The sequence below is a fragment of the Cavia porcellus genome, unplaced genomic scaffold (genome assembly GCF_034190915.1).
Source record: "Cavia porcellus strain 051 isolate PalLab524CR breed Dunkin Hartley unplaced genomic scaffold, mCavPor4.1 scaffold_31, whole genome shotgun sequence".
Lineage (NCBI taxonomy): Eukaryota > Metazoa > Chordata > Mammalia > Rodentia > Caviidae > Cavia > Cavia porcellus.
Window position 1 is genome coordinate 1,562,997 of NW_026947514.1, and position 20,412 is coordinate 1,583,408.

At 58.1% G+C, this 20,412-nt stretch overlaps 2 protein-coding genes across 4 annotated transcripts; one reads left to right on the forward strand and one right to left on the reverse strand.

Annotated features, from left to right (window-relative positions):
* Positions 1-6,733, reverse strand: Trmt61a (tRNA methyltransferase 61A). Of its 2 annotated transcripts, none has more exons than XM_013144952.3 (4): positions 6,192-6,733; positions 5,116-5,475; positions 2,594-2,860; positions 1-1,201 (listed from the first exon to the last, which is right to left on the reverse strand). In XM_013144952.3, the coding sequence occupies exons 2-4, from the start codon at positions 5,444-5,446 to the stop codon at positions 930-932; spliced, it is 870 nt and encodes a 289-aa protein (XP_013000406.1). In that variant the 5' UTR covers positions 5,447-5,475; positions 6,192-6,733; the 3' UTR covers positions 1-929. The 2 variants fall into 2 exon arrangements, with proteins under 2 accessions (XP_013000406.1, XP_003463182.1); XM_003463134.5 differs by having other exon boundaries at positions 6,210-6,563.
* A 3,879-nt stretch (positions 6,734-10,612) lies between these two features.
* On the forward strand, positions 10,613-13,707 carry Ckb (creatine kinase B). 2 transcript variants are annotated; one of them, XM_003463103.5, is made up of 8 exons: positions 10,613-10,748; positions 10,954-11,161; positions 11,273-11,427; positions 11,530-11,662; positions 11,891-12,062; positions 12,817-12,940; positions 13,062-13,251; positions 13,330-13,707. In XM_003463103.5, exons 2-8 carry the CDS (start codon positions 10,969-10,971, stop codon positions 13,506-13,508), a joined length of 1,146 nt encoding a protein of 381 aa, XP_003463151.1. In that variant the 5' UTR covers positions 10,613-10,748; positions 10,954-10,968; the 3' UTR covers positions 13,509-13,707. The 2 variants fall into 2 exon arrangements, with proteins under 2 accessions (XP_003463151.1, XP_063096950.1); XM_063240880.1 differs by having other exon boundaries at positions 11,273-11,662.
* The last annotated feature ends 6,705 nt before the right edge of the window (positions 13,708-20,412 follow it).

Genomic DNA, 20,412 nt, shown 5'->3' on the forward strand with positions numbered 1-20,412 from the left:
TGCAGTGGGCAGCACATTTATTGTTCCATCAGGCACACCCGGGAGCCAGTCCATGACTTGGGGACATAGTACCTGAGTGCTGACCATACACAGGCAATCAGGCCCAGGGCCATGCAGCAGGGAGTCCACTCATGCCCAGCCCTGGATCCTGGCCTCTATGTCCCTCACCTTGGGAATGTTCACTCAGCCTACAAGAGGTGGGGACAAAGGTCCATCTATGGGAGGTACTGTCCCCTGCTCAATGCCGTTATCTGTGGAGGAGGGACACAGGGATCCCATAAGAAGCAAAGGGACCTAAGTTTGGAGTGACACTGGCTGGGACATGGACCCACTCAGTCATTGCAACGCTATGGGGTTTTCCTGATAACACAATGGGGGCTCCGAAGGGCAGCAGGTGCCCCCGCCACTGGGTCATGGGAAGATTCCCAAGGCCTGGGTGCAGCCTACACACAGCCTGCACAGCATCCAAGGCTGTGGGCCCAGCCTGGGGGTCAGGTGGCGGGGTCCCTTTGCCAGCACGAGGGTCTCCAAGTCAGCATCCCTGGGCTTCTCGCCAAGCCCCAGCCCCAGTTGAGAAGCACAGGCCTGGAGCAGTGGCCAAGCGTTCTGTACCACCTGCCTGCAGGGGCCACAGGAACGGGGTCAGCCATTGCTACCCCAACTGCATCCCAGGCCTCAGCACCTACGAGAGGCTGCAGCATCGTGGGCTTCATGTTGGCAACAGACAGCATGGGCCCGAGCCAGAGCTCGGCAGTGATGTGGGTGGGAGGCTCCTTCCCTGAGGACAGGAGCAGCCAGCGCGCCTCATCAGGGCCACCCAGGAGGCCCTAAGCCCTGCCCCACGTTAGTTTCCAAGCCCAGCCTTGCAGAGTCCCCTGACCATGTAAGGCAGCCTGGCTCCCTCCTGCCCCGCGCTGCTCCCAGGTTTGCTAGTCTGGAGTCTTGGTGGCGAAGGTCAGGTAGCCTGTGTGGCCCACAGTTTCCTTCATGGGCGTACCACTGCGGAAAGGGCTGGCGTCCGGCCCTGCAGGGGTGCCTGCACCATCTCCCAGGTCAGGCAGGGGCAGGCTGACAGTGCGCACATTGTAGACCTGTGGCAGCACCTCCAGGGTGCTCAGCTCTGTGAAGCCATGGGCGGCCAGCGCCTGGCACGTGCGCTGCACCTGCTCGATGCATGGTGAGAAGGAGCAGAAGCGTCCGCCTGTGGGGAGAACACGCAGTCAGAGGTGCTGGGGGCGGTCTACACACCCAAAGGCCGCTGGCCGAGTGCAGGGCACAGGGTGGTGGGTTGCGTGGGTCCTGCAGGGCCCTCCTGCTGGCCTAACCCATGTGGTGGCTTTCTGGGGACTCGGAGCCCATGCAGTGGCCACGGTGTACCAGGCCCAAGCCCTCACTGCGGGGTCTCAGCAGCCTCCAGTGGACACTGCCATCCTGCCTTCTAGCAGGCAGCAAAAGGCGGGGCCAGCCTGCCACAGCCATGAGGGCTGGACCAGGAATAGCTCTAACAACGCAGCAGCTCTGGTGGTGTGTGGGCTGCTGCTGTCACAGGAAATTAGAGGCTGTCACTGGTTCCTGGGAACTGGAGGCACCTATCCTGAGCCCAGCCAGGCCCTCTGCTGCTCCCCAAGGTGGCCCACGCCTTGCTTAGCCCACCTACATGGGCAAGTCTGGCCAGGTCCTCATCCAGGCAAGGGTCATGGGGGGTGCCAAGACGAGAAGGGGTGTGTGTGTCCTGCCAAATCTGCAAGTGTCCCTAGGCCAGGTCCCCAACACAAGACGGCCCCCAAGCACTTCATCACCCAGGCAGAGCCTGGGCACAGACAAGCAGTTATCAGAAAACGCAGGACCCATAGGAAGGTCAAGAACCCCAGCCCAGCGACACGCAGACCCAAGGGGAGGGCCTTGGGGATGGAACTCACAGGGACACAGAAGGGACAACTCCTGAGGAAGGCCCAGGGCGCCTCTGTCTGCTTCTGCTGCCCTAGGATGGGCTAGAGTAGGGTACACAGGCAAAGCAGGAAGGGCAGAGCAGTGGGGATGCAGGGTTTTGTGGGAAGCTGTGGGCTGCCCCCCTAGACCATGTCAGCAGGACCAGGCACTCAGTGCCAGCAGGCCCTGGGCAGCAGGAGGCCAGGCTCTGGTCTTGGAGCCACAACCATTCTGCCTCGCACCCTCTGCACTGCAGCCTTGGAGCTTGGGGGTGGCTGCCCAGCTGGCTCCTTCTCCAGAAAAGGCAAAATCCCTGCAGCTCCAGGGCTGACTCCCTGGCTCCTGGCCGACCTTCCCCAGGCCTCCCCTGCGCTCCGCCTCCGCACTCAGCATCTTCCCTAAAAGGGGCCAGCTGCCCAGCTCTGCGGTGGGGGGAGGGGAGGCTGCAGGAGACACAGCCAGGCTGAGGGCTGCCCTAGGACCCAGGCCCAGCCCATCCTACAGATCCTGCCTGCCCCTGAGCAGGACTGTCATGCAATCCCCAGAGACCTGGGCCAAGCTCCCCACCCACCCGGATTTCCCAGCAGCCTGGTCTCTCATCATCTCCAGGCAGAAGGGGCCCAGCCTTCCACTCCACCACTTTACCCCAAGCTGCCCCACACACCTTCAACCTTGAGGGCGTCCCAGGAGTGTCCCACTGCCTCCCAGGGTGATGGGATGTCCAGGAAGACAGCGTCGGCCACATGGCTCACTCCAAAGCCACTGCGGCACACATCCTGGGTGCGCACGGTCACCCAGCGGGCCACGCGGTGCTCCTGGAACTCCTCCCGGGCCTTGTCTGCCCGCTGCTGGTGAAACTCCACGGTGTGCAGATGGCCCGTGGGGGCAATGCTGCGGATGATCGCATGGGACACAGAGCCGCTGCCAGTGCCTGGTTCGGATGAGACAGGATGGGGTCTGGGACAGCTCACAGCCCACGGCCCTCCAGGAAACAGCCTCATCCTCACCTGGATGGCCCAGAGGCCAGCTGACCCCTGGGTCACGGGTGGGTGTCCCCCATGAGCCACTCATCTGTTCCTGGTGGCCTTGGCCCTGGGCCAGGACGCCAAGGCTGGGAAAGACAAGCTGTGCCTGCATTGGCACAGATGAAGACACACAGGCCACCACACAGCTTCATTGGGGCCACCGTGGGCCTGGCTTGGCCTAGGTCCTGATGCCTTCCACACAGTCACTGAACTCTATTTTTTTCTTTCTTTTTTGTATTTTCTTTTTTTATCGGTACTGGGGATCGAACTCACGACTGCCTGCTTGCAAGGCAGGTGCTTATGCCGCTGAGCTAAATTCCCAGCCCCAGTGACTGAACTCTAGATCTCCACCTCCTAACTGGGGTGTGGGCTAGTATGTCCCCAAAGCCCCATCCAAATCTGCACTAGCACACAGACAGAAGCTCTGCCTGGCACTGCTCCAGCTGAGGCACGGGGCTGGCGGCCGACCCACCCTCTTCCTCCAGTGCCCCCTCTCAGTGCCCCACCATGCCTGCACTCAGCTTCCCTCAAAGCCATCCTGTACTTGTTCCTGCAGTGCCGACTGGGCCCAACTGCTACACAATTCCACTGCAGTGCCAGGTGTCACTACTTTTTTTTTTCTTGGTAAGACGGATTGAAGTCGAGACTTTGTACTTGCCAGGCAGGTGCTTATGCAGCTGAGCTAAATCCCTGGCCCCAGGTGCCACCTACTTTTATGACTCCTTAGCCTGGATCCCTTGAAGACTCCTGTGGTAACGCCTGCCACACTGACCACAGCCCCTCCACACCCTAGCCAGCCCCCAGCAGCCCCCAATGAAGGTGCCCTGGCCTCAGACACAGCACCCACTGCTGAGCCAGCTCTTCTGGAGGCAACACAGCCACCCTACACTGATCCTCAGCAACTCCTGCTGCACCTTCTGCATCTCTGCCGGACCAGGCCCCGCCCCCAGCTGGCCTCAACTGGCCTAGCAGACACCTGCAGTCCCATCTTGACACAGCCAGCAGTGTCTGCCCCACACTCTGCACAGCCAGCCAGGTTCCCTTCCCACTGAGGGCAGCCAGACTCCAGATCATCCTCTTCAGGCCCCCATTATCTTTCACCTTCATTTCCTGCTCCTTTGGCCTCACTTCCTGAATCAGCCACACTGGCTCAACTTTGCTGACCAATGTTGGTGGTATGCTTCCACCACAGGGCCTTTGCGCACCTTCCCCTAGGCTCTTGGTAGCACCTCCTCATCATTTCAACCCACAAGATCTCTCGAAGCTCTGACTACTAGAGCTCAGCTAAGGGACCTCAGCCACCCTCAAACACGCAGTGCTGTCTTCCAAGCTTGCCCACAATCCACAGCACTGACATGGGGACCCTGGCACCCCACAAGAGCCTTCAGGGGTGTGGCTGGCTGAGCAGTGAGAGGGCCTGCAAAGGGTCAGCACCCGGCTCGGAATGCATCTCCCTTTGAGTCCTGTTCCTCATGCCCCTGCCCCCATCAGACAGGCAGGAAGCACCAAAGTCTCAGAAACCACCACACAGGCCTCAGAACTCCTTGTGACCCTGTACCCCAGCTCCACCTTCAAGGACCGTGCCACCATGAATGCAGCCACATGTGGACATCGTCATTTGCGGCAGGGACGCACATTTTGGCCACCACTCCAGGTAGGCCCGGTATACGCAGGGGTAACAGTTGGCTCTAAGGCCCTCCTACTCCTACCCCAAGTGCTACCTCGGTGACCACGGTGCTCATCTTCATTGGACACAGGTGGGGTCCTGTGTGCAAATGAGCACAGGGCACGCTCCCCATTATAATGAGGCAGCACAAAGCTACAGTCAGTCAGCACCTTGGTCAGCGCCAAGCAATCCTGGCCCTGCCCCAAGGCAGGCAGGACTTATTGGGGCTCCACCCTCTCCTCTTCCACCCCAGGTCCAATGCACCACATTTCATTCACAACCTTAGCTTGGGGGCCTCTCTAAGTCATCTTCCAACATACAGTGCTGCCTTCCAAGCTTCTTGCGGTCACCAGCACTCAACCGCACTCCTGACAGCTGGCCTCTGAGCAGCAATACCCAGCTTGCAGGAGGGGTAGGTGCGGGCCATCTGGACCATGGGCTTGGGGTTCACCTTAATGTCAGTGTCTCAGAACTGAGGTAGCCTGAGAAACTTACCAGACTCACAGACCACGGAGCCAGGCCGTAGCTCCAGCATCATGGTGAGCAGGGCGATGTCGGTGGAGTACAGGATCTGTGTGCGATGTGGCAGGTTCAGCGTCCAGAGCTCTGGTGTGGGGTGGAGCACGTACACCCAGCCACCTCGGCTGCAGGTCACCTTGGAGCCGAAGGGACGGCCAATGAGGTCCACCGAGTGCCGCAGGACACCATGCCGGGTCTGAGTCTGTGCCCCGCGCTGCACGCGCACCGCCACCATTGCACCATGACCCAGTGATAGGATGGCCGTGTCACCCTCCTTGATCAGCTCTTCATAGGCCACAAAGCTCATGGTGTTAATGTCTGCCAAGTGTCAGGAACCTGAGGAGTGATGTGAGACCATGAGCAGGTGAGAGGAAGGGGGAGGGGTGGGGGGGCTGGGGGCTGGGGTGGGATGGGGTTGAGCCGCTGGCTGGTTCTGCCCTGCCTGACAGAGCAGCCCAATGGGGCCTGACGTTTGAAGCCCTTCTGGAACACGAGACAAGGACGAAATCAGAAATGGAGAAACAAGCCAGGCAACAGTAGAGGAAAAGCCGAGCGTGGTGGCTCACGCCTGTAATCCCAGCACTCGGGAGGCTGAAGTGGGAGGATCATTGCGAGTTCGAGACCAGCCTAGGCTAAAAAGTGGGCTCAAGGCCAGCGTGAACTGCATAGCGAAACTCCGTCTCAAAAAAGACCAAAAACCAAAACCAAAACAAAAAACAGTAGAGGCAAGGCCCAAGGATTCCCACACTCTAAAGGAGCTTGGCTCCACTCCCTAGGTGGGTGACGAGGAGGACTTAGAGCGGAGCCCACCAGCGGGAAGCGGCAAATGGTCAGCGACCCCAAGGCCGGCCTGGCTCCGCGAAACTCTCCCCTGACATTTTCAACTCGGGATGGGGTGGCCGAGAGCTCGCGAGGGGGAAGGGCTGCCAGGAACAGCACGGTGCTGGGAGCGCTCCCTAGGCGTACACGCGGGCCACCCCAGGGTTCTAAAAAGACAGCACAGGGTCCACGGAAAGGCCCTGAGCGCCGCACCGGACCCTAGGGACACACACCCACGCAGCAAGGCTCACCGGAGCGCCCGTTCCAGAGCTCCACACGTGTCTCCACTACCGCGGCAGCAGCCACTATTTCCGGCTCCTGGCGCGCACTGATGACGTCGCGCCGCGCGGACTCCTGGGAGCCGCAAAGCTGCCCTTCGCGTCTTTGCAAAGGACATTTCTTGGTCCCCTGGCTGCTGTCCGCTGTTCATAGTTGCGTGTTGTCCATGAGATCGAGCGACAGGATACAATAAAAGTCCCCAACCCCGCCAGTCGTGGTCCTGTAGATATTGCCACGGACACACGGCTTCTGCTGGGCAGACCAGCCTGGGCTAGGGCCTGCCAGACATTAGGTCGTGCTCATTTTGTCATTTTAGACGGGGAAACACCCTGCTTGGGCTCCGGGCTGAATTCCAGAAAGCAAAATCACAGGGACGAATGAAGGGTCCCTAAAGGCTATGGCGAGGCTCAGGCTGAGGTGCATGGGAGGACAGTCTGGAACTGCCTGCACCAAGGCTCCTAGGTCAGGCCCTAACCTCACTGCAGCCGCGCGGATGTTCCGTGTACAGGGCTGCTTTGGAAGGACAGCTGTGGGGTCTTCTGGTAGCCAGGCACAGTGAGGGCAGGGGACCTATAAGGGCAGAAAAGGAAATAGGAGCAAGGACTGGTTCAGAGGAGGTTCCTCTGTAGTGTTGGCTGGGGGCAGGCATGGGTATCTTCTTCCAGCCCCAGCCCCAGAACCAGAGCTTGTCCTGCTAGCCAAGGAGACTGGAGAGGGATGGGGACCTCCTAATCTACCCAGCTACCTGAGAACCAGGCCAGCTAGCGATGACTAGGTCACATTCCTGGCCTCGGGGCTACTCTAGCCTGATAAAATGGGGATGGCCGAGGCCCTGCAGAACCAGCTCCTTTCTGAACACCACAAACCCTCCCTGTCCAGACCAGGATCACTCCTCTGGGTACAGCCCTTGCTGGGCTCCTCAGATTCTATGGCGGAAAGCAGGTGTCTGATCTCAGTTCCTTCCATTACCCACCCTAACTGGGCCTGAGTGTAAAGCCTCAGGAAGTTAGATGGCAGTAAGGCAGCCTGCCACTCCAGGTTCATGTCCTTGTAGGTCACCGCTAGAGACAACCTGGCCCCGTCCACACTCCCCAACCTCTGTTCCAATAGACACCTTTCCTTCCTTGTGATAGCTTACCTAAATCCCTCCTCCATTACTCCCATGGGATTTAGACTGTCCACTTCTCCTGGGAGTTCCTCTTCCCCTGCCTCTCAGCTGCTGCAAGGAGACAGATGACTCAGCGGTACTTTCCCTTGGACCCAGCTTCTCTTTTACCTCTCTGTCCACTCCGGGCTGGTCAGCAGCCCCTGCGCTGCCCCTCTTCCAGGAAGCCTTCCTAGGGCTTCAACCTGAGTCCTTAAGCAGAACCAGCCCCTGCCCCCACCACTTCAGCTGATTATCTGGGTGGGTGCCTTTCCCAGGGAAGAGTTTGTATACTGGAGCTCTCTGGAGAACTGAGACCACATGTGTCCATGCTCCCCGCAGTCCTGTGTGACCCTGACTTCAGAACACTGGCACTGCATTTGAAGAAAGCGGGGGTGGGGAGGAGGCCTTGGAAGATGAGAAGCTAAGGATGCCACTGGGAGCTGCTCTGCCCACACACCTGGCAGGAGCGTAGCTGGGTGACAGAGGGTGCCTCCCTCCTCTCTCCTTGGCATGGCTTCCTGCTGCATTGTGCTCTGTGGCCTTGGGGTAGCCTCTGCCTCCCTGCTGACCCCAGTGAACTTCCCCTTTTGGGTTCTGCAGTGCTGGGGATGACAGCGTCCAGAGGAAGCAGTGCCTGGCTGGCTGTGGCCTTGGTGCATGTTTAGAGCTCATCTAGAGCCTGGCCCTACCTTGCCCAGTCTAGGCCTGCTTGCACCTGCTGGGCCCCACTCCAAAGATAAAAGACCTGGGACTCCTTTGAGGGCTCTTCCAAGTCCTGTAGTTAATGTACAACCAGCCAGGATTTCAGAGGAACCTAGACCATAATAAACCAACTGGCCTGCGATATCACCCAGCCCCTTGTCCAGGTAGCAACAAACCAGCTCCAGCAGGATTGAGAGAGTAGAGGGCCCATAGTGGGGGACCTAGCTGGGTCAGTAGAAGGGACATTCTGCTATGGCAGAGACCAACCCTCCCCAGATCCCTCCCCAGCTCCCCTGTTCTGGAGCCACTGAGGCTTCCAAGCAGCCCCTGCCTGGTAAAGACCTCATCTTGACATCTGAGGGACTCAAAGGGCACTTCGTTCTCACCCCTACTGCTTCCACCCTGCAGCATGGGTGTGTGTGTGCCCAAGGATGGGCATTACAAGATCCTTCAGGGACAGTTAGACCTGTGGCCCAGCACTTGTCACCAGACTCCTGCTCCGCTGCACAGCTGTGTAAAGAGCACAAGGACCTGCCTCAGAAGGCTGGGACTGCTGAGGCCCCAACTGGGAAGCTCTCCTGGGTCACCCCTGGGCAGTGGCTTGCTGCTTCCTCTGTGCTGTGGAAGGCCAGTAGCAGCCTGCAGCCTCACCCTTCGACCACACCTGCAATCTAGTACTGACCTGAGAAGGGAGGGGCACGGGAAAGAGGGCAGGGAGGAAGGCAGAACCCCAACAGGCTGCTGCAGACAGAGCCAGAGCCAGGCCACAGCCCCCCTTCCCTCAACCACCCTGGCAGGTATCCCTTCTGTTTCTTCAAATAGAAACTTGAGCTCTGCAGTCAGGCCTTGAGTTAGAGTGGGTGGGCAGCTGCTGATACTTCTCAGATCCAGCCAAGGGGCTAGGGGCCTCCAGTGAGAGTTTTCAGGCTTAGGGGACACCTGCTGTCTGGCCAGCCTCTGGCCACTTGGTGTTCTATAACTGTTTTACTGGTCCAAGACTTGCTGACTTGCAAGAGTTTGATGAGGGTCAAAAAGTGAATGAGAGATGAGGCAAAGTCCAGCTACAGCAACCACACCCTGCCCCGTGGGCTTTGCTCCAGGGTCCACTCCTCCGAGTGCCTACCCGTTGCCCTATGCCTGGAACTCCTGGCTTCCTGCTCCCTGTGCCCCATTTCTGGAGCTACTTCTTGCCCTGCGGTCACTTGCTGTAGTTGGCTGCTTGCTCACGTTCCTGTCTCTCCAGTGCCAGGACAGGTTGTCACCTTATCCCTAGAACCTGGCACCTGGCAGAACTCTCTGCAGTGCCGGCGATAAGGGCTCCTCTTCCTGCTTTATTCATGCAGCAACAACATGTGAGGCTGCAGATGGACAAGAGCCATAGGCACTCTTCTCTTTTTAAGAGGTGCATAATACTCCACAGGAGAGAGATACTCCTTACCTGTGGCCAGTCCCCAGGGACGGGCTTCACCCCCATATCCATCTGTTTCCCCCATGTGCATTTCTGGATCTACTGGCAGTGAGAATGGACACTTTCTCTAGGTGGCATTCCTAGAAGTGGCATCGCTGGGTCACAGAGTTGGATGTTGTTAATGTTGATAGACACTGCCAAATTGCTTTCCAAAAAGGAGGTAGTGACGCATAGATGCAGGCAAGGCATGCATGCCTGCCCATTGCTGTCTCATCTCAAAGCCAGCGCTGGCGGGGGAGGGAGTGGGGGAGTGGGATGGGGTGCGGGTGGGTGGGATGGGGTGAGGATGAGTGGGTGGGGTCAGACTTGTACTTGTCAGTCTGGGTGTGGGGACAGGAGAAGGTGCAATCATCTTGGTCTTGATTTGTGTGGCTCGGACAGTGAGATCATGCTGAAAAAGCTCGCCTGTCTATCCTTAATTACAGGTTGGTGTCTCGAGGGTCTGCTTCTGCAGGGGTGGATGCGAAGGAGGAACCTGTTCCCTATGGAGAGGACCTGCAGTTGGGGGCCTCTCAGGGAACAGTTTCTCCCAGGGACGGCCGGGCTGAGGGGTCTCAGGGCCCGGTTCCCAGAGCAAGCTCCCCACCTCGGTTGCCCAAGGTCAGGGCACGCGGGTGCCACGGGGCTGGGCAGCAGCCAGACTGCGCCTCCGTTCTGTGCTGCACCAAGAACACCCAGGAGATGCCTGCAGGCACCTTGAGAAAGGTCGGCGGCTCTGGGCCGCCAGGGTGGGGTGGGGTGAGGTGGCAAGATCTGCTTTAGAAGCTTCGGGAAGGACTCAGTTGCCACAGTTCTCTGGTGGGCTGGGGTGATCAAGGAAGGTGGGATCCGGGCGTCCTCCAGTGCTTTCTGGCCTCAGTTTCCCTACTGGGGCTATGTGCGTGTGCTTGGGGAAGGGACCCCTGGATGTCCAACGACTCCGAGTTGCAACTTCTGGGTCCCGGGCGGAGTGGCTGCGCGAGGTCCCTGAGGGGGACAGATGGGGTGGGCCGCCATAGGTCGTCGGGGGCTGCGGGTGGCGGACAAAGCGCCGGCACCACCCCGGAGCACGGACCAATGGAATGAATGGGCTATAAATAGCGGCCAATGGGCGGCTCGCGACGCGCCCCTTAAGAGCCCCGGGAGCGGAGCAGCCCCGTTCGCCTGCGCCGCGCTGGAGCTGCAGACGGACGAGCACCCCCGCCCGTAACCCGGGTGAGCAGGACCCAGGGGCGACCCAGGGGCTCGGGGCTCGGGGCTCGGGGCGCAGGACGCGGAGCCGGCGTCGTGTGTGGCTGGGGCGGGGAGGGGCGTTGAGCCAGCGCGCTGGGCCTGGGGGTCTGGGCGGGGTGGGGCGGGCCCTCCTGCAGACCCCGCCGACCGTGGCCCAGCCAGGGCCGCTGACCCGAGCCTCCCGCAGCCCTTCGCCGCCGCCATGCCCTTCTCCAACAGCCACAACGCGATGAAGATGAACTTCCCCGCCGAGGACGAGTACCCCGACCTTAGCCGCCACAACAACCACATGGCCAAGGTGCTGACCCCCGAGCTGTACGCTGAGCTGCGCGCCAAGAGCACGCCGAGCGGCTTCACGCTGGACGACGTCATCCAGACCGGCGTGGACAACCCGGGTACGCGCGGCCTGGCGGGGTCCGGCCGCCCCTCCCCCCCCGCGCGCAGCCGCAGGGTCTCCGCGCCGCTGCCGCCGGCGATGACGTCATGCCCCCGCGCCCCTCCCCCAGGCCACCCGTTCATCATGACCGTGGGCTGCGTGGCGGGCGACGAGGAGTCCTACGACGTGTTTAAGGCGCTCTTCGACCCCATCATCGAGGACCGGCACGGCGGCTACCAGCCCAGCGATGAGCACAAGACCGACCTCAACCCTGACAACCTGCAGGTGGGGGCCGGGTCGCCTTCGGGGCTCGGGGCGCGCGGGAGGCTCCGGGGTCCGGGGTCCGGCGCTCACTCGCCCCTGCCTCCCTCTCTCCGTCCGTGCCAGGGTGGCGACGACCTGGACCCCAACTACGTGCTCAGCTCGCGGGTGCGCACCGGCCGCAGCATCCGCGGCTTCTGCCTCCCTCCTCACTGCAGCCGCGGGGAGCGCCGCGCCATCGAGAAGCTGGCGGTGGAGGGTAGGCCCGCGGGCTTGTTTACAGCCGCCGGAGCCGCCGCACTTATCTGCGCCGCCGCACTTATCTGCGCGGGTCCGGTTCCCCGAGGGACCGCGGGGGACGCAGACTCAGCCCCGTCCGCGGGTGGGGTGGCGGCCGGGCCCCGGCCCCTCCCGCGAGCTCCGGGCCCCCAGAGGCGGGAGTGTGGGTGGCGGGGCCTGGCAGGGTCCTGAGCGCCCCCCTCCATAGCCCTGTCCAGCCTGGACGGCGACCTGGCCGGTAGGTACTACGCGCTCAAGAGCATGACCGAGGCGGAGCAGCAGCAGCTCATCGACGACCACTTCCTCTTCGACAAGCCCGTGTCGCCGCTGCTGCTGGCCTCCGGCATGGCCCGCGACTGGCCCGACGCCCGCGGCATCTGGTGCGGCCCGGTACCCCGCATGCATATCCGCGGTAACGCTGCCCCTGCCCGCGCCCCGGGCCGTGCCTGGGGAAAAGGCCAGCCGTGCCCCGGGTCGGGTTGTGCAGGGTTGTGCAGTGCGAGGTCTGGGAGACTGGGCTCCTCGGATCTGGTCTCCTTGGCATCTCTCAGTTGCTGTCCTCTGGGAGCAGCAACCTTTGTTTTCTCTCCCTCCCCGGGGATCCGGCCAGATGCCAGTGACGCAGAAACCTCCTCCAAGTCCCTCGTGGCAGGGCTCCTTCCCCGCCAGGGGCCTCCTAAGTGGCCACCCGCCCGCCTTGTACCCCTAGCCCCCACTAATCTGTTGGGGTACGCTGGTGTGGGGTGTCTGGGACACTCTGCTTAACCCCACCCTGCTGATGGGGCTGCCCTCTTGGTGGCAGTATCCTGAGGGGCATCTCTGAAACTGATGCTTCTAGCTCCTTGGGTCTGGAGTGGTGGGGGCTGGGGATTTAGCTCAGCAGCATAAGCACCTGCCTTGCAAGCAGGTGGTCATAAATTCAATCCCCGGTACAAATTAAAAAAAAAAAAAAAGATTTTAGGGCTGGGGGTTTAGCTCAGCGGCGTAAGCACCTGCCTTGCAAGCAGGTGGTTGTGAGTTCGATCCCCGGTACCGATAAAAATGAAAAAGACAAAAAAAAGAAAAGATAGGGTCTGGAGTGGTGTGGGAGACTGAACTCTGGAAGGAATCTTGGCCTTCTGTCCTCTCCCCCAGGCACAATGACAACAAGACCTTCCTGGTGTGGGTCAATGAAGAGGACCACCTGCGGGTTATCTCCATGCAGAAAGGGGGCAACATGAAGGAGGTGTTCACCCGCTTCTGCACTGGCCTCACGCAGGTCAGTCTCGGGATGGAGCCTAGTCCAGGGCACCAGTGGGATGGGGCGTGCCCAGTTCGGCCTTCCCTGCTGGTCCCAGGGCTCAGCCAGGCCTCCCTCCCAAGTGTCTTTGTGCCCGCAGATTGAAACACTCTTCAAGTCCAAGAACTATGAGTTCATGTGGAACCCGCACCTGGGCTACATCCTCACTTGCCCGTCCAACCTGGGCACCGGGCTTCGGGCAGGCGTGCACATCAAGCTGCCTCACCTGGGCAAGCATGAGAAGTTCCCTGAGGTGCTCAAGCGACTGCGGCTGCAAAAGCGAGGCACAGGTGAGAGGTGGGTGGTGGCATCAGCCACCCCCAGCACACGTCCTGTGCCCCCCTGACCTGGCCGTCCTCCCTCCACAGGTGGTGTGGACACAGCTGCCGTGGGCGGGGTCTTCGATGTCTCCAATGCAGACCGCCTGGGCTTCTCGGAGGTGGAGCTGGTGCAGATGGTGGTAGATGGGGTAAAGCTGCTCATCGAGATGGAGCAGCGGCTGGAGCAGGGCCAGGCCATCGATGACCTCGTGCCTGCCCAGAAGTGAAGCCTGGCCTGCACCACCACCAGCCTGCTGCTTCCTAACTTATTGCCCGGGCACTGCCCGACAAGCACCCCTGATATTTGCCACCTGGCGGCTGAGCCCTTAGCTTCACTGTAGAGACTTCTGTCACCCTGGGTAGAGTTTATTTTTTGATGGTTGAGCTATTGCTGATGCTGAAATAAACTAGGGTTTTGGCCTGTGCTGTGTCCGAGTGGTGCCTCTCCTGCCTGTGGGAAGCTGGCCTGCTTAAGGCCTGGTCTCTTGTCTTCTCACCGCCTAAGAGACAGCACAGTGGCAGGGTCACTGCTCCGCCTGCTCTGCCCTGTCCACCAGCTCCAGTGTCTTCTGGGGTGGAGCAAGTGAGGCTAGGCACTCCGAGCCTCTGAGCCCCAGGCTGAGCATCTAAGGGCACTGGGCTGGGGGTGGAGCCACAGGGTGAGGGGCAGGATGGCCGGGGCCCAAAAACTTGATAGCTTCCAGGCCAGCCATCCTCTTGGCTCCCCTCTGCTTCTCTCCCCAGCAGCTACTTGTCTCCTAAATCATCTGTCCAGGCTGCCTTCCCTCCTGGCTCTGTCTCAGCCTGGCTGCCCCCTCCTAGGCCAGCTCTCTGGGCCCTCCCATCCTGCAGAGGGTGAACTGGGCCATGACCCTTTTCCCCCTAGCCCGGTCCCATCCCCCATTGTGTTTCCAGCAGCCTATACAGGATTGAGGTGTGGGGTTGGGATGGTGCCGGCCTAGAGCTGGTATTCCTCCCCACTGGCTACAGATCCCTTCCTCTGTCCCCAGGCTGTGCTGCTGCCCGCTGGCCAGGGCTGCCTGCACCCACCCTGGAGGTCAGGGCCCAGGGGCACTGGTGCCCTTTGTGCCCACCATATCCTTGGCAGCTGACGATGGGAGTTAATGCACAAGCATCTTGCAGGGACTTGGGAACTGTCAGCTCAGATCCCAGGCCCAGGGCCCCAGGCTGGGGGGCAGCAGGCTGAGGCAGCTCTGAGCAGCTTTTGCGCACCCTCCCACTGCACTATTCCTACTTTCCTCATTGCTCTTTTGCCGAGAAGGCTCAGGCCAGCCAGGATGGAGGCCAGCTCCTTCTCCTCAGCTTCTTGTCCTCTTCCTAGTGTGGGGGCTGGGCTGGGCCAGGCTGCTGTTGACTTTAGGCTGGTGACTCAGGGGAGAGAGACTGCAGAGAACCACCACCCATGTGAGCACAGGAAGTGAGCCACTCTGGAAGGGAAGCTGAGACCGTGAGGGCGGGACAGCAGGCGCACTGAGGATGTGGCTGGCCAAGTCCTCGGGTCCTGTCATTGCTGAGGGGCTCGCTGTGAGAAGCACCCTCAGAACGCTGAAGGGAGCCTGGTGTGGACTCTGGAAGGCTGAGGCAGGAGGATTATAAGTAAAAGCCACCCTAACCAAGTTAGGGGAATGCGTCTCAAAAAATAGCCTGTAATCCCAGCAGGCTGAGGTAGGATTGCTGTGTTGGAATTCAACCCAGACTACGTAGCCAGACTCTGTCTAAAAAAAAAAAAAAAAAGCTGGGGATGTAGCTCAAGGTCAAGGCTCTAGATTTCATCCCAGCACTTGGGAAGGAAAGATGGGTGGGGGAGATCTGTCCCTCAGTGAGGAGAGGGCTTCCTGGTTCCCTGTAACTGGGCCTATGCTGCCCTCCCAACAGGGGCCCCGGGGGATAGTAGAAGACCTCTATGCTGGTCAGGCGCCCTCAGAATTCGCCTTACTTTTATCGTTGCTGAGACAGAATATCCAACATCCAAAGTGACAGGGGGAAAGGTTTTTTTTGCTCAAGTTTATAAAGGTTTCAGTCCATAATTGGCTGGCACCAAGGCAGGGTGGCATGGCAGAGGGGCCTGCAGAGAAACAGTTGATGGTGGGCAGAAGTAGCAAAGCAAGGGACCTGAGCAGCTTGCTTCTGCCACTTTTATACTCTAGGCTACTGGGATTAGGGTGGCGACAAGCCAGTCACTGGGCTGTTAGTGATCACCCATTCTCAACCCTGCTACCTCCAAAACAGCCCCACCTGTGACTGCCTGAGGGGACATCTAGACACAAGCCAGAGCAGAGCTAACTCAGGGCAGGGCTGACCTCACAGTGGGCACACTGCAGGGTGTGGGCCCACATCCCCTTGACATCTGCCCTCCTGGGGTGGGCATGCCCAGAGCCTCTGGTCCCCCCCCCCCCCCCCCCCCCCGCCTCAAAGACGCAGCAGGCGGGGCCTGGCTTGGAGGAGGAGGCCTCTGCTATGCTATCCCAGTGCGGCTGCCTCCAGGCCTGGCCTCAGCTCCCAGTGCAGGGCGGGTATGCTCCCACTAGGGAGCCTGGAGACTGGGCGTCTGTGCTCCTGAGGCCTGAGCAGCACCCGCACGACTCCTGGGCCACTGCTCAGAACAGCAGTGGCTCTCAGGGGCCTGGCTCTGCTGCCCACAGTTCTCCTGCCTGACTTCTGCTGGGCTGGGTTGCGTGTGCTTTTGGAAGCTGTGTGAAGGCTTGGGAGGAGGCAGGGCTTCTTATACCCCCACCTGCCTGGGGATGGCAGTGCCACTTGTCTGTGTACAGCAGTCCTTAAACCTCTTTTCCTGCTGGTTTCAGATATAAATGCATGGGTTCAAACTGAGGGCCCTGCCCTTCCAGGGGGAGAGCAGGCAGGGAGGGGCTGTTGGCATTGGCTCCCAGAGGGGATCACGTGTTGACATCATGGCTTCTGGCTAAGGAGCAATGCTCCTACACAGGCTGCCAACTGAGGTTTGGGTCTGGGCAGGGCCTGACAATCCTGGGGGGGCAGAGTCCCTGGCCTCCAGCTGCCTTGTGACCATCTGAAACATCTTTAGACATGCCGTACTTCTGCCCCAAATGTTTTGGTTTTATTCTTTACTGTTTTGTTCAATTTTATTATAACTGATGATATAGGCAATTCTTCTTAAGATAGCAAGAGGCAGTATGGTAACCATTGTTGATCACCATATATATATATATATTTTGTCTTTTTCCTTTTTATGGGTACCAGGGATGGAACTCACAACTACCTGCTTACAAGGCAGGGGCTTATGCCGCTGAGCTAAATCCCTAGCCCCTGTATTTTGTTTTTATATTATGTATTATGTCCATCCTTTTGATTTGACTGACTCTGTTCTGTTAGGTCACATTTGGTTTTACTCTCTTCAAAAAAAACAAATAGTAAGAACTGTGGGAGTAATAAAACCCAAAATGTGTAATTGTCATTGTACAAAAGAGAGGAAAAGAAAGTGCTCTAAAGGATATAACTGCATGTACATTTAAGTGTATAAGATAGATAACCATATTACTGAATTTTGTTGGATCACTGAACAGAACTGTTTGCAGTCTCACTGTTGGAATGTCCACTTTACATGCTTTAATTTTGTAACCTGAACAATTATTTCTAAGATGGCAATATGTAATCTATTAACTAGTGATTTCCTACTGTTTATTTTTTCTGAAATTCTGTATAACTTGTACCCTTTTTCTGTTTTTATTTTCTTTTTCTCCTTAAATAAAATTTAAAAAGATTAGATTACTTAGAACAGGGAAGAAGGCGGGCAAGTCTCACCCCTCCTTAGGCCTAGGGTGTGGGAAATTCACTGAGAGGGTGACAGGCTGAGAAAGCTGACAAGGAAAAACAGGTTATAAAAACAGCTTGTACCCTGAGAGCCCACACAAAGTATGTATGGAAAAAACCCCAGAACAGTCCTTTGCTGTGGGTGGAGGGGTAACAGGTGATTTCCGTCTTTATACTTTGCTCTACAGTTGACATGTATTACTTATATAAGCCAAAGGAAATTTTAGTCTTTGCAGCACTGGGATCGATCAAACTTAGCACCTTGTGCACGCGCACTACCACTGCGCCTCACTGCCAGCCCTAACTTTGTCTTTTTCTTTTTTTATCGGTCCTGGGGATCGAATTCACAACCACATACTTGCAAGGCAGGCGCTTATGCCACCGAGCTAAATCCCCAGCCCCGAGCCCTAACTTTTTGAAGCCCTAATTTTTTGAAGGTGTTTTGAAAAGCTCTGTGTGTCCCAGCTCAAGGGAGCCTGCCAAGGCTGCGGTGGGAATGCATGGGCACCTCCCACAAGGGGAAACTGAGGTCGAAAGGGGAAAAGACTGGCCTGGGCTCAGCCAGCTCCCTATCCTGGCTCACTTTACTGCTCCTGACTTTGAGGAACAGTCTAGACACTTGTGGGTGGGACCCGAGTGCCCTAACAGCAGCTTACAGAAGCTGCAATTGCCAGGTTGGCTCCTTACTCTGCACTATTTGTGAGCCAGCCCGGTACTTAGCAGGCCTCCTGCAGTGCCCCCAAGGGCTGGTATTTTCCTTTCCACAGGTAAAAAGGAAACAAAGCCTGCTATCTCTTCCTGGTTCTCAGGCTATTCCAGAAAATGCAAAATACAGCAGCAAAACACCAGCCAGCCAGGATCCCTCCGTGAAGATGACAGTGAAATCTAGACGTCAACACTTCTGACTCACGCATTACACAGACCTTCAAGTGCATGACTGTCCAAAAGACAGGCGAGGCCCGCATGCAGCCTCTGGCCTGACAGGGACAACCCGTGCAGCTGCCTCGATGTCACTGCCGGTGGCTCAGAGGCCTTGCCCTTCTCGGAGACCAGAAAGGAGCAGCAAGTGCTATCTGTTCTTCCCCTAGCCTGGAGTCATAAATTCCACAACTACTTTCCAGTGAATTTCCAGTGCTGGCCTAAACTAATTTGTGACATACTATAATTTGTGACATACTATCGGAAGAGGCGCTGCACACGTCAAACCTGGCTTGAAGGGAAGTGGGAGTCTGAGCCTCTCTGAGTGACCCAGCAGTCCTCCACAGCTCAGTCCAGGGGAGAGGACTCCGGCTCAGGGCACTTCGCAGGAGTGGTGGCCCTCGGGCTGCACCAGGGCCAGTACAGCTGTGAAAGGTTAGAGGACAGAGAGTGGTGCCAAGACCTGTGCGCACAGCACAGGCGTCAGGGTGCCAGGGACCAGGGCCGCACACCCTGCTCCTCAGCGTGTCTGTGTGCAGGCAGGACCCGAGCGTGGTGCGTGCTGCTGCCCACAGGGAGCTGCTCCAGGTGGCAGCTAAGCAAGACAGCGCTGTTCTTGCCCTGCAAGGCATGGCACAGCCAGGCAGATGCCGGGCCTGTCCCCGGGGCCCTGGACACTGCTGCCCATGCAGGGGCATCTGTTTTGGTCTAAAAGTGGCACAACTCTGCCTGTAGGTGCTAGGTCATTCCTTGCTGAGTAATGGGGACTGACGCCCTAACAGAAGTGAGCTGTCTCAGACACTTCATTGGGACAGTGACAAGATAGCTCAGTGGTGTCAATGGTGCACTTGGCCTGGGCGGGACGTGAGGGTCCTTGGTGCTGCCATCCTTCTCACGTGCCTGTCACCTCTCTGTGTTTTCCCTTTGGCTTTCAGTGGAGAGCCACCTGTGCCCCTCTGTCCTGGCAGACACCGTGTTTATTTTTGTGCCATCAGAGTCAATGTAGAGTAGCTTCTTCTCCTTTGGCCTCCTAAAATATGCATGCCAAAGAGCACAGGAACAGGCAACAAGGAAATGTCTTTTCATCTTGTTCTGAAAACACCTGCAAAGAACTAGGGCAGCTAACTTGGAGAGGCAAAAATTCAGGGAGGGAACCCAACTTTTTTTCCTCTCAGTGCTGGGACTTAAACCTAGGGCCTCACTCATGCTAGGCGAGTGCTCTACCACTGAGCTACATTCCTAGCCCTGAGGGAATACACATCTAATGTTCAAATATTTAAGATCTTGCTGAGGATAAGAGATCACAAATTTGAGCCCAGTCTAACGAATTTAGTGAGAAGTTGTTTCAAAATAAAAAATTAAGAGGGCTCAGTTGGAGATGGTGGTACATGCCTGTAATTCCAGCACTTGGGAGGCTGAGGCAGGAGGATCAGCGTGAGTTCAAGGTCTGCCTTGGCTACATAACGAGTTCAAGGTTAACTTGAACTGTTTAGTGAGATTCTGTCTCAAAAAAACAAAAACAAGCAAAAAAAAAAGAGGCGGCCGAGGATGTAGTTCAGTGGCAGAGCATCCCTGGGATTAATTCCTAGTACAAAAAAAAAATTAAAAAAACCCAAAAAACAAAGTGATAAACAGAACTCGTAAGCCTTGACTAGTGGAAGCTCCCAACAGCAGGAAACTCCAGAGTGGCCCAGGAAGCCAGTGTGCTTCAGGAAAGCGAGGGAGCCACAGAGCTTCGGGTTTTGGGGCACACTGAGTGCCAGGCATTGCAGGGGCCAGCAGTGACTTCCCTCTGCCTGAGGATGGGCTCTCAAGGGCTGTCTTAAAATAACTGCTAGGGGTGGGTTAAGTGGGTAGCTGGGGAGAAGGCAGGAAGTTGCAAAAGGCTCTGGGGGAAGAGCCACGGTGCACCAGCTGTGCCTCCTCTGAGCGGCAGCTCCTTGGGCAGACTGATCAAAGCTCTGGGTGAGAGGACAGCTGCCCACAGCCGGGAGCCACAGGCCAACTGCGGCCAACCAGGAAGCAGGAAGCAAAGAAGCATCCCGCCTGCAACCCATGAGAACCCAAAGCCAGCCAAGCCAGCCAGCATACCACACCAAAGCTGGTGCCAGCACAAAGTGCCTGATGGGGGCTGTTCCCTCAGTCACAGTCCACGGGGTCTCCCCTGCACCTCGATGACCTCTCTCCAGCCTGGCACTTTCCCCACAGAACCCTGGCCAGTGCTGTTCTCTTTGGCTGAAACCCAAATGCTATGTGCTCAGGTGTTCTGACAAACACCTGGACCCCAGCTGGGAAATCTACACTGTGACCATGGTGACCACTACAGGGACTTGTGTGGTGTGCAGCCATGAGTAGGTGAAGTGGGGATCACCAGGGCAGGCAGAGGATGGAGGGATGAGCACT